Source organism: Pogona vitticeps, chromosome 1 (genome assembly GCF_051106095.1).
Source record: "Pogona vitticeps strain Pit_001003342236 chromosome 1, PviZW2.1, whole genome shotgun sequence".
NCBI classification, from domain to species: Eukaryota; Metazoa; Chordata; class Lepidosauria; order Squamata; family Agamidae; genus Pogona; species Pogona vitticeps.
This window is the reverse complement of record NC_135783.1, coordinates 165,156,396-165,176,006: the sequence shown is the minus strand read 5'-3', so window position 1 is coordinate 165,176,006 and position 19,611 is coordinate 165,156,396. Positions and strand designations below refer to the sequence as shown.

At 42.4% G+C, this 19,611-nt stretch overlaps 1 protein-coding gene across 1 annotated transcript in view; it reads left to right on the top strand.

The window, feature by feature from the left end:
• LOC110083215 (uncharacterized) overlaps positions 1 to 16,861 on the top strand; it is a 48,058-nt gene extending 31,197 nt beyond the window's left edge. The window contains exons 13-16 of the mRNA XM_078378087.1: positions 5,884 to 5,958; positions 9,037 to 9,315; positions 13,103 to 13,387; positions 15,863 to 16,861. Of these exons, the coding sequence (XP_078234213.1) occupies positions 5,884 to 5,958; positions 9,037 to 9,315; positions 13,103 to 13,387; positions 15,863 to 16,227 (1,004 nt within the window). The 3' untranslated portion in view covers positions 16,228 to 16,861. The remainder of the gene's footprint in view (positions 1 to 5,883; positions 5,959 to 9,036; positions 9,316 to 13,102; positions 13,388 to 15,862) is intronic.
• Positions 16,862 to 19,611: the final 2,750 nt, after the last annotated feature.

Below are 19,611 nucleotides of genomic sequence, written 5' to 3'. Positions count from 1 at the left end.
AACCTCTGGAACGCCTCCTCACAGTCGCTGGTCCACGGGATGCGGTCATCAAACTTCTTCCGCATCAGATCGGTCAGCGGAGTCGCCATCTCGCTAAACCTCGGGATGAACTTTCTGTAGTAGCCCACCAACCCAAGAAATGATTTGACTTTTTTCTTGGTGTTGGGTCTAGGCCAATCACGAACGGCTTCTATCTTGGCCTCTAGGGGTTTGATCACTCCTCCCCCTACTATGTGACCCAAGTATTTTATTTCTGGGCTACCCAGCTGACACTTGCTTGCCTTTACTGTTAGCCCTGCTGCACTTAACCTCTGCAGCACTATTTCCAGGTGTTTCAGGTGATCTTCCCAGGTATTGCTGAAGATCCCTATATCGTCAATGTAGGCCACAGTAAAGTCACTGAGCTGCAGTTTGTTCTTTTTGCAGGGCCTAAGCCAAAGCACTTCCTCCCCTGGGTTAAAGTGCCTCTCCCGGGCTTTCTGGTCATACCAGGTTTTCTGTCTGACCTTCTGAGCTTGCAGGTTTTCGGCTGCTAGCCCTAGGTTTCTCTTCAGGTCATTCATTAAAGTGTCTATATACGTCACAACATCTTGTGGGTCATCCTGGGTGATCTGCTCCCAATTTTGTTTGATTAAATCAAGTGGACCTCTTACTTTTCTCCCAAACAAAAGTTCAAACGGACTGAACCCGGTACTGGCTTGTGGCACTGATCGATAAGCAAACAAAAGGGATTGCAGCTTCTGGTCCCAATTGTTTGGATTCTCTGCCAAGTAAGCCCTAATCATGCGCATCCGAGTCCCATTGAACTTCTCCGTTAACCCATTACTTTCGGGGTGATAGGCAGTGGTTTCCTTGTGTTTAATTCCACAGATTTGCCATAACCGTTTCATGAGCTTTGATGTAAACGATGTGCCCAAATCTGTGATTATTTCTGAGGCAAATCCCATCCTGGACATATACCCCACCAAGGCATCTGCCACTGTGTTAGTTTCGATGTTAGTCAAGGGAATGGCTTCGGGGTACCTCGTGGCATGGTCCACAATGGTGAGAATGAACCGGTTCCCCCTCTTTGTGGCCTTGGGCAAAGGTCCCACAATATCCACTCCTATACATTTGAATGGGGTGTCAATCACAGGCAAAGGGCACAACTTCGCTTTGGTCCTGTCACGGTTATTCCCCTGCCTTTGACACACATCACATTGTTTACAGAACTCCTTGATCTGCTTCCCTATTTCAGGCCAGTAAAAATTTTGTGTGATTCTCTGCTGTGTTTTGTTCACCCCTAAGTCCGCAGCAAACATGTCAGAGTGCCCCCTTTGTAAGATCATGGGGCGATACTTTTCAGGTACCACTAGCTGACTTCTGATCCCATCTCCCCCTTTTGAGATATTCATCAGGGTCTCTCTATATAAAATTCCCTTTTTCTCGCGAAATCTCGCTGGGGTTTCAGGTGTTAGCTGGGTGTCTGTCACCTTTTCAAAACACTTTCGGAGAGTGGCGTCTGCCTTTTGCTCTTGGCCAAATTTGCTGTCTGTGGTTAAGGTTTCTACCACAGCTTCGGGACTACCCTCACCTGCTTCAACCTCGGGCTCTTCAGTACCCCCCTGAACTGTCCCCGTGGTAGCTTGTGAGCGTGTAATCACTAGCACCCGTTTCACATGTTCAGCCAGGTCATTTCCCACGAGCACGGCTGCTGGCAGAGTCGATGAAATCGCTAGCCGCCAAACTCCCCTCCAGCCTTGAAAGCTCACAGGTACCTCAGCTTCCGGCAGTGAGATCACCTGCCCCTCAATCCCTGCCACCTTCAAGCTCTCATTTGGGATTATATACTCCCTAGGAATAATGTCTGGATGGCACAGGGTCACCTGGGAACAAGTATCCCTTAGCCCCCTATACTGATGGTCAAGTATTCCTACGTCCACCCCTGCGGTCTCAAACAATTGCGAATCTGTCCTCACTAGTAAGCAGCGCTTGACCTCCACAAGAGGACCATTTTCCCCAGCCTGATCAGCAGATGTAACAGGTCCAGATTGAGTAGCCATGGCAACAGGCTCCCTCAGTGGCAAGGAGCTTTGCTCTGTCTGGACACAGAACACAGCTTTTGGCTTGGTTCCATTCAAATCATGAGGCAAATTTCCCTTTAGCTGCTTTAATTTCTCACACTCTGAGATTAGATGGCCCTTTCCTTGACAGAAATAACATTTTCTGTTGTACTTGGAGTCTCTCTCATCTGGTTTTGGTTTTCCCTCCAAAATCTGAGGTCTTGGTGGTTTCATGTCTGAGGGCTTCCCTTCAACATGGGCCCCTCCCCCTTGCTGGTTTTTCCCTGGTCCCTGAGAGTACCTGCTGTAGGTTTCTTTGGGCTTACCCACAGTTTTCCCCTCAGCACCTAAGGGCTTCCTTATTTGGTAAATAAAATCTGCGATCTCTGCCGCTTCTGTCACCGATTTAGGTTTCCTCTCCCTCACATGGAACTTTAGTTCCCCATGCAGGACTGAATAAAATTGTTCCAGCGCTATCAGGTCTTTGAGCTGCTGGAAGGTCTCTGTCCCCTCCTGAGACAGCCATTTCTCTAGCAACCTCACCAGTTGAGCCCCCACTTGGGTAAAAGTCTGCTCTGGTTTTTTTGTGAGTGACCTGAATCTTTGCCTCAGCTGTTCCGCATTTATCCCATGTCGGGCAAACACCAGTTTTTTAAACTCAGCGAAGTCTTTCAGCAGTTCCACTGGCATCTCTGCATAGACTTCTGCCAGGCTGCCACTGATCAAAGATCGCATAATAGTCATCTTCTCAGTTTCCCTTACTGAGAAGTCCACAAACGCTCTTTCCACGAGGGAAAAGAACACCTCAGGGCAATCTCCCTTGTGGTACACAGGGAATTTCTTCAGGTCAGTTTTAGACAGGCTGCCTTCCCCATTCCCTGGGTTCCCCTCATTATTATTGTTATTACTATTTCTACTCATTATCTCCAGCTTCTTCAGCTCAAACGCCATTTTTTCTAACTCAAATTGTCTCTGTTTCTCTCTTTCCCTTTCCTCCATTCTTTCTCTCTCTAATCTTTCTTCTTTTTCCATTTCCCTCACCCTCAGTTCATGCTGTTGGGCTAGGAGCATTTTCCTGAGTTCTGAGGTCAGTTCTCCCGTGCTCTCTTCCTGCACTGAGCCAAATTCCTCCTCAGAACCTTGGTCTCCTTGTGGTTCTCTCACTTCCCCCATTTCTGCCATCTGGCTTCGAGTCAAGGGCATAATCCCCCCCCAGAACAGGCTGCCTTCAAATGTCAAGCCTCAAAATAAAACGACGACTTTTTTCCTTTTCCCTCAGAAACAGCCTTCTATAGACTGCTGCTGTTCCTTCAGCACCAACTTGCAACTGTTGCCAGGCAGAATTCACCCCCTCTGCTAGGCCTCTCAGCAGACAGGCTAGATCACTGTTACCTCACACAGCTTTGCCTCAGCCCTTTCCCGCCAAAACAGGTAGCCTCAGAGCTCCCTAATCTAGTCCCCCCAATCCGAGTGTGCACGTTCTTCCACTAGCCTACCTCCCCGTGAGGTAAGCCTAGAAGATTACCTACGCGCCCTCAGATTGTCCCTGACTAGACCCCCCTTGCTCTGGGCACACCTGCCAAGGCTTTGCTGGACCACTGGACAACTGGACCAGTCGTATCCCACACGCTGGACACCAATCAATGTGACAACCCCAGACCTACTGGAGTATACCACCCTGTAATTATGCTGCCACCAACCATTCCCTGTAAGGAGTCACACAGACCAGGAATTGATTTTACCAAACAAAAGAACAAGGTTTATTGAAATAACAAACAGGGTAAATAAAAGAATCAGGTAAATAGGATAATGTAACGTGGCATAACCCCAATCACACACATACAACAGCTTGGTTCCCACTGAACCCTTTAAGGTAATGCACAGACCCTAAACCTATCAGTTCTGGCTACCTAGAAAGAAACCTGAACCTATCAGGTATGTACTAACTGACACACAGTTGTACTCAGTCTGACACACAGACTCCAACTCCCCTTCTCCACACAAGCTCCAAATATATATACAGTACAGCTCCTCCCCCCTGATGTCCCGCCTTCCACTCCCCATAGGATGGAACTTTCCCTCCAAACCCATGACAGACAGGTACCATCAGTGCTGTATGTGACAAGGAGTTAGAACTCTGTCTCTGTTCTGGTGCAGTTTTGTGGGATAGTTGAGTATTTGTAGCTGGTTGACCAGGTTCGTTGACCTTTTTGCAGGCTGTATTTTTCGGTGCTGGGAGCCAGGCTTTGTTGAGTTTTAGACTTTCTTCTTTTTTGTTGAAGCTTTGCTGATATTTGTAGATTTCAATGGCTTCCCTGTGTAGTCTAACATAATGATTGCTGGTGCTATCCAGTTCTTCTGTAATTTGAAATAGGATTTCATGTCCAGTTTGATTCAGGGTATATTCAGCTACTGCCGATTTTGATTTTTCTGGTTGTTTTAGTCTGCAGGTCAACAAACTCTACCCAGCCACAAGGACCAGTGATCACTGCACACAAAAGACTAGCTAACAATACCTATTAATCACAGTGACAGATCATCTCATCCCTATCACAACAATACAGCCATAACAAAAAAACACCCTGATCACAATCACCCTATCTCCTGAAAAGGACAAAAAGCTGATCCTACAACTAAGAATACTCAACTATCCTGCACACTATACCAGAACACAGACAGAGTTCTAACTCCTTTCCTCTGAAGATGCCAGCCACAGAAACTGGTGAAATGTTAGGAAGAAAAACCTTCAGAACACATCCAAACAGCCCAAAAACCGTACAACGACCAATCTTTAAGGAGATTATGGAAATAATGGGCATTGATGTACAAATGTCTCCAATGATTGATTGCTTTCTTGAACATGGTTAATAATAACCAATTAAAGGGAGAAGAAAATGAATTAATTATTATTATGGTGACTGTGGCAAGACTGGTATATGTAAAGAATTGGAAAAACAATAAACAACTTAATATGGAGGTATAATATAAAGAAATTTGGAGTATGGATATTAATGATAATTTAACCTGTGAAACCAAGACTGTAAAAGGAATATTGAAATTTAATGATTTTAAAGAAATATGGAATTCATTTTTGGTATATGTGTTTCAGAAAGGGAAACGGTATACAGTGTTGCCTCGCTTGACGACGTTAATCCGTTCCAGCGAAATCGCTGTTAAACGAAATTGTCATCAAGCGAATTTAAAAAACCCGTTGAAACGCATTGAAAACCCTTCAATGCATTCCAATGGGCTAAATATCTCAATGTAAAGCGAAGATCCTCCATAGGGCGGCCATTTTCCGGTGCCTGTATAGCAAGGAATCCGTCCTAAAGCACAGCAGGGAGCCATTTTGCACAGCAGGCGGCCATTTTAGAGCCGCTAATCAGCTGTTTGAAAATCGTCGCCTAGTGAAAAATTGGTTCCCAGAGCAGGGAACCGATCGTCGTGAACTGAATTTTTCCTATTAGAACATCATTTTGTGATCACAAAAGCAATTGCAAAAACCTCATTGTCAAGCAGTTTTGTCGTTTAACAAGGTAATCGTTAAGTAAGGCACCACTGTACGTTGGGAGAGAAATGGGCCAGTATGAAATATAAAAATAAAAATAAAAACCAGTTCTGAGGGTGAGGGTGGCAGAGGGTTGATAAATATGGCTTTCTCTATTTTTAAGTTGATTTATGAGTAGTGTGTTGTATACTTGTTTTCTTTTGTTTGAAAATTAATAAAAATAACAAAAATTATAGCAGTTAGTCTTTCAGATGCCACAACATTCTTTAGTTTTTTAAAAAATTTTGGTTTTGCCTGCTATAATAGTCTGCTCATTTCTTTCTTTCCTCATAGAGCATTCAGTGTCACTGTTAAAGTTAGAGGCAGAAGCTGCAGAAACCAAAGGAAGGAGTACACAGGCTAAACAAGGTCTGAAAGAATGGACTGGGCTGTGGGAGACTACAGTAAAGAATGGCTGTCAGGCTGGGACCATAAAGGTGCCCTGGGGGCCAAGAGGAAGAACTGAGAGAGAACAAGTTGATTCAACTGCCAGTTGCAGAAAAAAAATAATGAATTATGGGAACTGCAGTGTAAAAAAGGTTAAACCCCTCTCATGTAGTTATGTTGGTGTAATTTTGAGAGGCAATTTCTCTCAAGTTACAAAGCCAGTGTAGATGTTGCGTCCTGAGCTGCCCAGTATGGAACAGATAATGTCAATCGTGATTTTGTAACACCAATATTTGCACAGTCAGTGTTACATCAAGATTAACTATGCAAGACGATTTCGGCCAACACCTGCAGAGCCACAGTTGTCCAGCCTTGTTCTACATGCTCAATAACCTCATAATACATATAGTGCTTTCAACCAGTTTACTGCATGAGAAAAGCACTGTTACAGCTCTATATTCTGTCCATTAATAAACACAGTAATAAACTATTGTATTTTCAAAAAAACAGAAACCAGCCTGGCTCCACCAACATCTTCATGTTAGAGTTTTCACTAAATTTTTATCATCTAACCCTCATGGCACAGTGGTTAAACCGCTGTACTGCAGCCAAAACTGTGCTCATGACCTGGGGTTCGATCCCAGGTCGCCGGCTCAGGGTTGACTCAGCCTTCTATCCTTCCGAGGTCGGTAAAATGAGTACCCAGCTTGCTTGGGGGGGGGCAATGTGTAGCCTGCATAATTAACTTGTAAACCTCCCAGAGAGTGCTTGAAGCACTATGGGGCGGTATATAAACAGCATGCTTTGCTTTTTGCTTTTAACCCCAAGAGCTGAAGGTACTACTTATTGCTGTGTTCTGATACAAGGATGGGCAGAAGACTGATCTCCAAATATTTTAGACTTTGGCTCCTATAATCTCTGACCACTGATCGCAGTGAGATGAGCTAATGGGGAGTAACATCTGCAAAGCTACCTGCTTCCCACCCCTGTTGTGATGCAAAGGGATGTTTGGGAGTATATGTTCCAAATTAATAACCTTTATGTAGGAAACATGCCACCAGATTCACTGTTTGAAATCTTGTTTGCATAACTACACCTATTTAATTCTGATTATGCCATTAGCAAGTACATTTTTTTCAGAAATTGAACATCTCTTACTTCTGCCTCTAGATTCCATAGCTCTCATGTTACTGTATTTCACCAGTGGAGAGCAGTGGAAGCCACGGGGTGGGAAGATGAAGTCATTAATTGTCTAAAACCACAGCTTCCAGTGAAGTCTTCCCAGCAGCAGCAATTTTGGGCTACTAAAGAAATCTTCGTCCAATCCTGTGGTTCCCATGGATTTTTGCCAATGAAAGAGAATACATGGGAGCGATGGGAGCCTTGTGGCAGAAGTAGGAAACGTTTAATTTCTGAAAAATTGCCACTGCTGATGGCCTCATCAATTGTGCAGGCATTATTGTGTGAAAAGGATTTCAGCTGCAGTTGCATGTAGAGGTAACTGATGAATGAACCTGTTACTTCCATTTTTATCTCATATTCAGAGTCCAATGTTATTTCGTCCTGCTTTTCATGAATTTTGATAAAAGCTTGTCAAATACAACTGGAACAGAATCCTCACTCATCTGCACTGGTCCACCTTAGTAGATGCATCCACTCTTAGGACCACATTGTAGCTGCCTGTCATATAGCAAATGGCTGTGAAGAATCTGTTTGATTAAAAACACCATTCTTTTTGTTGTGTTTATAAAAATTTTTTTGAAAATTGTTATTAAAATATCAACAGAATGAAATTTTATCTTGACCTAGTTTCCACCATTTACCAGGTCCTGAGCACTGAACTACATGGGTTGAAATCCTATTGTTTTATTATGCAAAAGGCACAACATTTTTCATTCTCAGATGGCCATTAGCAAGTCTCCACTGGGATTCTTAGGCACCACAACAAGCTAAGTGGGCACCCTGCCCTCAAGAATCCTAGCAGTGACTTAATAGCCAGTTAGGAAAATAACTGCAGAAAATACAGTATGACACATTTTGACTTCTGTGTATTTAACAAAACAACAAGATTTCAGTCATGGTATATTAAAGTAGGCTGGATTCCAAATGTGCAGTGGGGCAAAATCCTTGGGTGCATTTGAGTCAATAACTTGTTATTTTATGTCACCTTGCAAACCAGTTTTCCTTGCTTTCATATGCTCCTCTATTGTCTAATACATATATAGCTACAAACATTACAAATTTCATACATCTGAACATTTTCTCCATAGAACCTTATATGACACCAGTTTTTTTAGTCTTTTGCAAAGTTTGCAGTGTGACTAACTGTACCTACCCTTTGTATCTCTATTGAGAAGTAAACTGCCTTGTTTAATAAGGATTCTTTTTTAAAATTCATTTTCAATAGGGGTAAGGGTTGGGGTGTGGGTACAAGGGAATAAGGAAGGAAGGAATAGGGTTAGAGTTAGGGAAAGGGTAAAATTCCAGAGAGTGAAAGAGTATTCTTACATCCACTTAGTTATGTTAAAAAGGGAAATCGCATGGGTAAACAATCTAACAATTTTCCAGACCATCTATCTTTACAACTCTCCCCATTCCTTTGGACCTTCTCATACTTCTTTTATATATATTTTCCAGTCCATATTTCGGATCCAGTTATAAAGACGTTCCTTTAAAGATGTTTCCTATAAAGACCTTATTGAGATGAGCTTTCATTTCATGTTTCTGGTAGTACATCCATCTCTGCCACTTCCAGTATCTTTTCTGTCAGTTCCTCCACAGACAGTACCTCTTCTTTCTTCCAATATTTGTTTAATAAGGATTCTTTTTAATGGCTACATGGTTGCATCCTGTGTCCCTTTTGGAACTGATGTTTCTTAGCTTCAAAGAAAGAACCATAATTTATCTCAGAAGGTGGCTCTGAGAACAAATTAGAGCAATCATTGACACACAGTAAGGGCATAATAACTGTTAAAATATACTGTAAGAACGTTTACTATGGTTCATCATGGTGCAGCTAAAATGAAGTCTAAGGCCATATTACATTCACTTCTTTTTTAGAACCACTGGGAACAGAAAGTAATATGATTCAGAATCAGGTACGTGAAGGAAAAGCAGAACGGAAGAAACCCGAGAAAACAGTAAAGAGTAAACCCAACCCTTCAAAGGCCAAGAGTTCCTGTATTGCACCAGAAAATCCTACCACTTGCTATTGTCAGTTTGGTGACAGCAAAACATTTGAACCAATAGATGTCAACTTCATCGTTTACAATGCAGATGCATCAGAACTGTTGCAGGCACAGGAGGACACTGAGGCCATGGATGTCACAGAATCATATGGTACAAAAACAACAACACCAATACTTCTCTTCAGATTTCCCATCTTACCAGAACTATTGTTATTATTTTGTCCAAAAACAGAGAGGCACCCATGCAACTGTTAGGTATCTAAAACTACGTACACACAGTTCAATGTGAATCAGATAAGGAGGAAACTCTGTATCAAGGTGGGCACCTTCAGTAGGACTAGGAGTCATTTTTCGGATTCAACAGCAGCCCAAGCATTACACTCCGTAATGTGCACGTTTTTTAAAAAATTAACACAGTGGTTGTGTACTGTGTAGATTGCTAGCATCAACATTCCCTCTCATTTTCTGGAGTGCTTCACAAAAGCTCTGCCCATTGTGTGTGGGATTCCGGAGCAAATGGGTGGAAATGTCGGCTTGACTGCCTGTGCCTTAGAAGGAACATTGGCTAGAATTTTTCAGTTTCAACCTTAAATAAAGTAACTTAATAATAATAATATTGGAAAAGCCCTCTTGAACTTTCTAGTGGCCAATTCTTAAAAAAAGAATTTCAAACTGGGGCCCCAGGGTTTTTTTATGAGCCCCTAAAACATGGAAAACATCCCCCCCCCAGATGAGAAAACAGGACTTCCTCAGCAAAACAGTTAATAAACATAAAAAAATCTAATAACCAAAACTAAGGAGGAAACAAAATGCACACAGGCGACATACACTCTTGCACACAGCCACTGGGACCATTAGGAAACAACCAGTTAAACCATTTACCCTTCTAGGGCCCTCTTCCCCTTCCAGAATGGTACAGTTGCTTTTCTCACAAAAAATTGTATTTTTCTGAAAATTTTAATTCATTGGAACAAGTAACTATGACTCCAGAAAAATTTGTCATGGTTTGGTAGAATTACAGCATGTAAAATGAAGATGCTACCAAATACTTTTTTTATTTATGATGATACCAATAAAGATGAATAAAGATTGGCAAAATGATTAATACAGAGATAAGAAACCAAGGATTAATAAGAAAAGATGGTATAAATCTCAAAAAAGTGGAGGTTTAAGTCTGCCTAAATTAAAGCTATGCTATATTGTCAATCCACTAATGATATATTTGAGATGTAATAGCTCAGCCCAATTAATTAATCTGTCTGAATATGGAAAGACAAGAACTACATTTCAGCTTGGTAAATATCCTCACCATACAAGATAGCAAAAAAGTTAGTTAAAAATAGAAAATTACTGTATTTTCTTAATAATATGGTAACAATATGGAATGAAGATAGAAAATTATTTGTGCCATATGTATCTCAATTAAGTCCAGTGATAGGGCTGGAAAAATTTCAAGGAATTTGAAAAGATCAGTTGAAGAATTTTTGATAAAGAGACAAGTCTTTACATTAAAGAACTGAGTGGGGAAAAATGAGAATAAAGAACAAATAAAGGAGGTGTTAGGCAAAGACAAAATACTGTACAGTGGTGCCCCACAAGACAAATGTAATTCATTCTGTGAGAATTGCTGTCTTGCGAAACAACCATCTTGTGAGGTTTCCTATGGGAACCTTGCAAGATGAATGAAATTTATTCGTCTTGCGAGGCATTGGTCTCGGGGGAAAAACTGCCTTGCGAAGCATGGTCATAGAAGAAACCATCTTGCAAGGCACCATAGCAATCACAAAAACCAATCGTCTTGCGGGTTTTTTGTCCCGTGAGGCAATAGTCTTGCGAGGCACCACTGTATATTGGTATAACAATGCTATTCAATTAGAACCATGGAAAAGAAGTGGAGAAAATAAACAGTGAATGTTGGGAAGCTACAAAATATGAAGGAAATTTTTTACTTGAAAAAAGCACAGGAGAGAAGGTAGGAAAGTGGATAGTAAATAAAAATAATAATTTATTGGACATGGAAGAACAGGATAATCTATTTAAAATGTTATGGGAAGGAGATTTGGGAGAAGAAATAAGCTGTAATGCTTGGTAAACTATGTGGAACATTAGAATATTAAGATGCACATCAATAAAGATAAAATATGATTTTTGTAAGTTAGTGTAGAGATGGCATTTAAAGCCCGTGGAACTTAATCAATAGATGATAATTGTTCTAAGATTTGCTAGGTGGGATGGCAGAAAATAGGGACTTATTCATGTGTGGTAGAAATTTGAGTATAAATTTTGTCTATTGGTTTTTATAGAAATAAATGAAATCTAAGCACCATAAATTTTGCTGTATGCACTAAAATGGTGCTTTAATAAACATTTGGAAGGGAGAGAGATAATGTCATTAAGTGATTGGTTCAGAGAAATTTGAGAAATAACTACTAATAAACTTACATGTAATATAGAAGTTAAGAAGGGAATAATTACTAAATATATGTTTGCAGATATATGGGGGAAATTTACTGATTTTGTATTGATCAAGGGGAAGGAACAATGTCTCACATATGAGCCTTTACCATTCTGGAAGGGGAAGAGGGCCCTAGAAGGGTAAATGGCTCAAGCGGTTATTTCCTAATGGTCCCAGTGGCCGTGTGCATAGTGTATGTCACCTGTGGTTTTTTTTTCCTCCTTAATTTTGGTTATTAGATATTTTTATGCTTATTATTAATTGTATTTTGAACATTTTCTAAATTTTTTTTTAAAAATAGATTTTGTTTTGAGTTGTGGGGGGAGGGCAGGGAGTGAGGGCCTCCAAAAATAGCCGTGGGGGCACAAGTGCCCTGCAGGATATGTTTCATGCCTCCCCTGCTCTGTGTCATGCCCAGAACTACAGGTTCTAGAATGCAAATAGATGTAACAGAAATGCATAGGATGCTATCTAACCATGTACCAGATACCCCAGTGTGGTATAGTGAACAGAGTGACAGGTGAGGACTCAGGAGACCCTGGTTCAAATCCCCACTCAGTCATGAAAACTTACTAGGGGAGTGGAACAGGTAAAACCCGTCCTTAAATCTCTCACTTACCTTAAAAGCCCTGTTAGAGTCCGTTCAAGCTTGATAGCACATAGTTAGGCATCCTTCAGTCTCAAGAGACTATGGGAACATGCTCTGAATGGAGGACTTGGAACAGCGTCTAGTGTAGCTAAGAAGGCCAATTCAAGAGTGACAATCCCTTCCACACTAAAGACAAAAACAGTCTGTCCCCTGTCCAGCTCCCTGATTTTGCTCCTTTTGTGACTTCCTCTTTGCCTCAGCCTGCTAGACTGAATGCTCCAGGCTGATGGCACATAACAACAAACAATATTAAGTGCTACAGTTGCTGCACCTATGAAATCTGACCAGTGCAAATCTCACCCAGTGAAACTTAATTATAACTTACAAAACACTGAGGTTTCACTTTGGGATTAGAGCTACACTGAATAGACCTCAACTACTGCAAGTTGGTGGATCGGTCCGTGCAGTAGTTTTAACCACTGTAGACCACAATGGGTCTGCTTTACACTTTTTTGAAACACAGTCATTTAGGGAACAGTATCTTTTTAAGGACACATCTTTAACGTAACAAACATGTACTTAGGTTTGAAGCACCAGCATCAGGTTAGTGTCTGATGAGATATTTTCTCTTATGATTATGCATTTAGTTGTTTGATTATTCTTCTCTAAATTATTTATTTATTTATTTATTTATTTATTTATTTATTTATTTATTTTATTTTATTTATTTTATTTGATTTGTATCCCGCCCATCTGGTCAAATAGACCACTCGGAGTGGCTTTAAGTGGTGACTCCTTGAGCACAGTATAAATATAAGTTCTTAATTTTTATAAAGTAGCTGTCTAACATGAACTGTTTTGCATGTCGTCCTCCTTTGTATATTCTTTCTGTAGAGGAATTCGTTGATAGCCAAAGTTCCTGGAGGAAAGCTGCTGCTCACAAGGTAGATTCAGAGATAAGAGAGATGAGGCGCATGGTCCCGGAAACAAAACCTCTGTCTCCTGATGAAAGTGATGATGTCATCATTGAGGAATTTATACCAGATGATTCTCAGCCTAAGACAACAAAGGGATCCTCAGCCGCCCCTGTTCAGGACAAAGTCCAGCAACCACCTAATATTGGCTTTCTAGCAACTGATTTAACCCAAAGTGACATGGAGATTTTTTCACTATGGAATGGTAATTGTCCAGTTTTTGTTTCTTCATCAATAATGGAAAATGGAGTAATGATTCAATGCCAGTTTCTTGATTTGCCTCAAATGACGTATGTAGAAGTTACACAAACAATTCGTTGTGACATTATTATGTAGTAATGAAAGCACATATACATTTGTACACATTAGAGATGGGGACAAGTAAAAAATTGTGATTCATTTTGATTCATGATTCATCAAGGTTAACAGATCAACGAATATGAATATACGAATATTCTTTGATGAATCGACGGATCAATCCATCGCTCCATCTGCACTTCAAATTGCTGTAACATTGGCCCCCAACCACCTAGAGACACTAAATTTGCAGGGAAGCTTCCTCAGACGCTTTTCCACAACTACTGGAAGTTTGGTAAACATTGGGTCACGGACCCTGAGTTATATAGTCACAAAGAGGACCCCCACAGGAAAGCTCCCCCCCAGGTACTTAGAGACTCCAGAATCACAAAGGAGCTTCCTATGTCTTTACCAGCATGCCTGCCAACTTTGGTGAAGATTGGATATCGGACATCCCAGTTACTCACTCACAAACTGGGTCCCCCAGAAGAGTTGACTACATGGCACAGAAGCCCATTCTGCCTACTGGCTGCCGATCAGCTGATCAGAAGCTGATAGGCAGCCATCCACACACACACACAACTAGCCAACCCAACAGCCTACCCCCACACACCCTCCCTTTCCCTACCTTAGCCCCCACCACACTCCCAACACCCCCTTACCTTAATAGCTGCTGCCGAGGTCTCCATCAGGCCTTCGCAGCCACGGCATGTAAAAAGGGAGACTGGCTGCCCTTTGCAAAGATGGTGGCTGTGGCTTCATTTAGGGTACGGAAGCTGTAGCTGCCATCTTTGCAAAGGGCAGCCTGGATTTCCTTGAGGCAGGCTAAGGGATTCTGGGCTGCCCTTTGCAAAGATGGCAGCTGCAGCTTCCATATCGTAAATGAAGTTGCAGCTGCCATCTTTGCAAAGGGCAGCCAGTCTCCATTTTTACATGCATGTCTCCGAGGCCAGAAGACCTCAGCAGCAGCGATTAAGGTAAGAGGGTGTCAGTGGGGTGGCATGGGGCTGCCTCTGTCTCCTTCCCCCTTGCTTACCGGAGACTCCCGATGGGCCTCCAAGTGTCTGGGCAGCTTTGAGGCATGGAGCCGCTGGGTGCAGGGACGGCATGGCGCAGTGCAGCCGGGGGCTCTTGTGGGCTCTCCTGCTGCTACTGGCAGCTTTAGCGGCATCTGCAGCTTCTGCAGATTCCCCAAAGCCAAGCTGATGCCACTGCAGAGTGCCTACTCCCTACGCACTGGAGCAGTATGAGGGCGAAAACTGGAAGGAGAGTGTCTGTTACCTGGAGGCCAGCCTGTGCCTCCACCGCCTGCTCTGCGACAGCAAGGTGCACTGCCACAAGGAATGCGCCCAGAGTGAGAAGGCTGGTGGCAGCAGCCCGAGATCCGCTCTCGGGGAACCTGAAGAGGGTGTGTGACATGCCCTCCCCGATCGCAACACGCCCGCCGTGCGTGCGGGGGGGGGCGGCGAGATCCATCTCCGCAGCCAAGTTCAGGGAAGCCTACGGACGGCACATAAAATATTACAAAAGCCTGACATTTTAAAGGTTTTTACCTTTGCCTGCCAGACGGAGGACATTAGGCCAAAAAGGAGGACATGTCCTCCTTTTGCTGGACATCTGGCAACCCTAGGCCAGAGGCAACATGGTCATCAAGGCACATTCAGGTGTCCCACCCCATTCCACCCTCCTTTCCCTGCCTATTTAAATCTCACATGACCCAGTAGGGCTGGGAAGCCCCAAGTGCCAAAATGCCTGGTTGTAGCTCTGCAGATGCCGTTCAATCATGTACTGTATATGCATAAATGTGGGAAATAGTAATAAGGATGACACATCAATAATGTGATAGGCTGATCTAGCACAAATCTCATATATGTAAGATTTTTTTAAAAAATTAAAAAATTGGAGGGAGATTGGAGAGAGGAAAGAATGTGGGGGCATGTCCCTCCAGTTCTGAACATCATGCCCCAACTGCCTACCTGTGTCACCAAAAGACCACTTACAGACAGACTTGTCATCTTTACAAAAACATATGACAACTAACCATACAGGAAAAAGCCCGTTGAAAAGGTTCCAGCTTGAAAAATTAGAAGCCCCTCTCCTCCCGCAGCAGAGTAAAAAGCTCCTTTGGGAGCAAAAGGGAACAATCTGAATTGCAACTTGGACATTCTTTGACAACAACCCATAAATATGGCTTGATTAGAACATGTATACACTGAATAAAAGACACATGGAATTCCTCATGATTCTTCATGTGATTAAAGCTATTTTTTCCAGTCCAAATCCTGAAGCCTGTGTCTGTAAAATCAATGCACATATAGTAAGAAAATCTTCCCCTATCACCAACAAATAGAATCCTAACATGTTATATTTTCCCTGCCTGCAGAAGAAGTTATGAGGCGTGCAGCCGAGCAACAGAAGCAAGTTCAAAGCAGAATGCCCACCGAGGGAGCGCCAGAAGTCCCAGGGCTGCAGGTTGAGGGTTCTACAGGAAGTCAAAGACCTTCATCTGAAAACTATGATAGCTTCATCCTCCAAGTAATCTCTTTTGACTCCCCTCCAGTAATGTGCTCAAGGCAGGCAGAACCAAGCCAGCAAGAAGCTGCCAATACACAAGCCCCAGTGAATGACAATGGGACACAGTCAAGTGAGTCTGCTCAGCAAACTGTAACAACCACCTCACTTGGAGCTGCGGCTGTATCTGTCACATCCCTGAGCTATGGCTATCGGCTCTTCAAAATTCCCAAGTGAGTTCAACCACTCATTGTCAGATGACTTGAGGCATAATAGAGAGATAATTCACCAGATACAAGACCATCTGAAACAAATAAAGGTAGATGTTTGGGCTGCTGAATGATGTTTGAAGAGGATAAAATGCTTACTGTGTGATCAGTTAGCAGAACTTTCAAATATGCATTGGTCATTTACTGAGAAGGTTAGATATCATTCTTAATAACTTCTGTGTATTGGTGGAAGTCAAACCCACTTGTTTATTTCTCCCCAAGGGTTTGTGAAACTCTTCTATAGACCACAAATGAATAGAGAAAAACAGGATTGTGTGTTAAACAGCCTTTAGGAAATATTGTTTGAGTCAAAAATGTAGGGGAAGCGAGCTGTGTAATGCATCAGCTACCACAGTCAATGGTCAAGATTTCTAGGAGCTGTAGTCTCATAGCATCTGGAGTCCCAAATTTAATATGTATAATACAAAATAAATTGCACTGGAATAGACCAATTGACCTCTTCATGGATTGCTGCCTTGTTGTGGCAAAGGGGCTTGCGTAATTCAGAGAAGCTATGGGCTATGCCGTGCAGGGACACCCAAGATGGACAGGCCATAGTGGAGAGTTCTGACTAAACACAATCCACCTGGAGCAGGAATTGGCAAGTCACTCCAGTGTCTGCCAAGAAAACTCCATGACTCTTGAGTCCCCTGGACTGCAAAGAGAACAAACCTATCCATTCGGATAGAGTGCTGTCCTCTGAAGATGCCGGCCACAGAGACTGGCGAAACATTAGGAAGAACAACCTTCAGAATATGGCCAAAGAGCCCGAAAAACCAACAACAACCATTAGATCCCAGCCATGAAAGCCTTCGCAAATACATTCTGAAGGAAATCAACCCTGAGTGCTCACTGGAAGGACATATCCTAAAACTAATGCTCCAATTCTTTGGCCATCTCATGAGAAAAGACTCCCTGGAAAAGACTCTGATGTTGGGAAAGTGTGATGGCAAGAGGAGAAGGGGACGACAGAGGACGAGATGGTTGGACAGTGTCATTGAAGCGACCAACATGAATTTGACCCAACTCAGGGAGGCAGTGGAAGACAGGAGTGCCTGGCATGCTGTGGTCCACAAGGTCACAAAGAGTCAGACATGACTTAATGACTAAACAACAACAACAACAAAAAGACCAATTGACTCAAAGCGATATTGGTGAGTCAACTCTTCCATAGGTTCCATTTATTCATATGGGCCTACTTTAGTTCTGACTTACATTAGCATAATAATTTGCAGGTAGAGAAGGCTTGTTTGAATGAAAGGAACCTACTGTATAAAGGCGCTGAGTCATGGCAACTGGACTTCTTTCTTGTTAGGTTGAAATGTTTCACTACTCATGCAAGCAGCTTCTTCAGTCTGAGGAGAGTTGGTAGAGGATCCCTACCAACTCTCCTCAGACTGAAGAAGCTGCTTGGATGAGTAGCTCCTCTCTTCCTTCCAATCACTCTGGAGCACCGCTCACCTAGCCATTCGGCACCTTTGCGGGGAGACTCATCCTCCCTCTGCCAGAAGTGGCTAGACAACTGGAAAGAGAACAGCGCTCAGAAGCAATTGGAAAGATGAGCGGGGCCAGCGGCAGTGGCAAACATGTGAGTGAACATGGGCCTCATTAACTCCAGCTGTGTGGAGATATTTGTATTCGTATACAAATACCCCCATCCCTAATAGCCACACATATAAACTGGATTTTTAAAAAGCCAATTTTAATGAGCTCAGAACAAGGATAAGTAAAGTCCCATGACAAGGGAGCCTAAAAAGAAAAGGAGTCCAAGAAGGGTGAAGCTTCTAAAAATAGAAATTCTAAAGTCACAACGACAAACAATTCCAACAAGAAAAAAAGGTGAGAGACAGCAAAAAAGGTTTCACAAAAAGCGAGGAGAGAACTTCAAAACAAAACAAACAGAGATGTATAGGCAATTGAAAGAAGGCCAGGCCACAAAGAAAGAGTACAGACAAGTAGCAAGGAATTGCAAGGGTGGCATTAGGAAGTCAAAGCTGAGAATGAGCTCAGGTTAGCTAGAGACTAAAAGCAACAAAAAAAGCATTCTTCAGGTATATATGTAGCAAAAGACAAAGAAAATACTGTGGCTCAGCTACACAGTGGAAATGGGAAAATGACAATAGGCGACAAAGAAGAGGCAGATGTGTTCAATTTCTATTTTAGCTCAGTCTTTTCCCAATATGACTCTGAGCCTCCAGACAAATGTGAAGTGCAAGCAGAGGGGACAGGATTTAAGATGGACATGGATAAACAAATAGTCAAGGAATATCTTATTATCATGAAGGAGTTCAAATCTCCAGGACCAGAAGAATTGCATCCAAGAGTACAGGAGGAACTGGCTGAAGAACTCTCAGAACCCCTGTCCTTTCCCCCACTTAAATTATGGGAAATGGGTGAGGTACCAGATAACAGGAGGATGTCCCGTGTTGTCCCTATCCACAAAAAGGGCAAAAAGGAGGAAATTGGGAACTACAGACCAGTCAGTTTGACATCAATTCCAGGAAAGATTCTCGAATAGATTATAAAGCGGTCACTATGCAAGGACCTAGAAAACAAAGCAGTAATAAATTGAAGCCAACATGGATTTGTCAAGAAGAAATCCCACCAAACTAATTTCAGTTCATTTTTTTGATTGTGTAACCTCTCCAGTAGACAGAGGGAATGTTGTAGACACTGTATATCTTGACTTCAACAAAACTTTTGACAAAGTGCCCCATGATATTCTGATTAGCAAGCTAACAAGGTGTGAGCTGGATGTAAGTGTCAGGTGGAAACACAATTGGCTACAGAATCATACTCAGAGGGTGATGATTAATGGCTCCTTCTCCAGCTGGGAGGTGGTAATAAATATGGTACCTCAGGGCTCAGTCCTGGATCCAGGGCTCGTCAACATTTTTATTAATGACCTGGATCAGGGGGTGCAGGTAATACTAATCAGATTTGCAGATGATACAAAATTGGGTGGAATAGCTAATACCCTGAAAGGGAGAAACAAAAATTCAACATGACCTAGATAGGTTTGAGCACTGCACTGAAAAAAACAGAATGAAATTCAACAGGAATAAATACAATGTACGGCAGCTAGGAAAAAGAAACCAAACAAAACTAAACACACAGTGATAAGATGTATGATACCTGGCTTAGCAATATTACAAGTGAGAAGGATTTTGTAGTCATTGGAAATCACAAGCTATGAGCCCACAGTGTGATGTGGCTTTAAAAAAGGCAAATGCTATATTAGGCTGCATTAATAGATAGTCACCTAATCCCACAAAATACTCATTCCCCTCTATTTGGCACTGTTCATTTTAACTACTGTGCCCAGTTCTGGACACCACACTTCAAGAAGGAT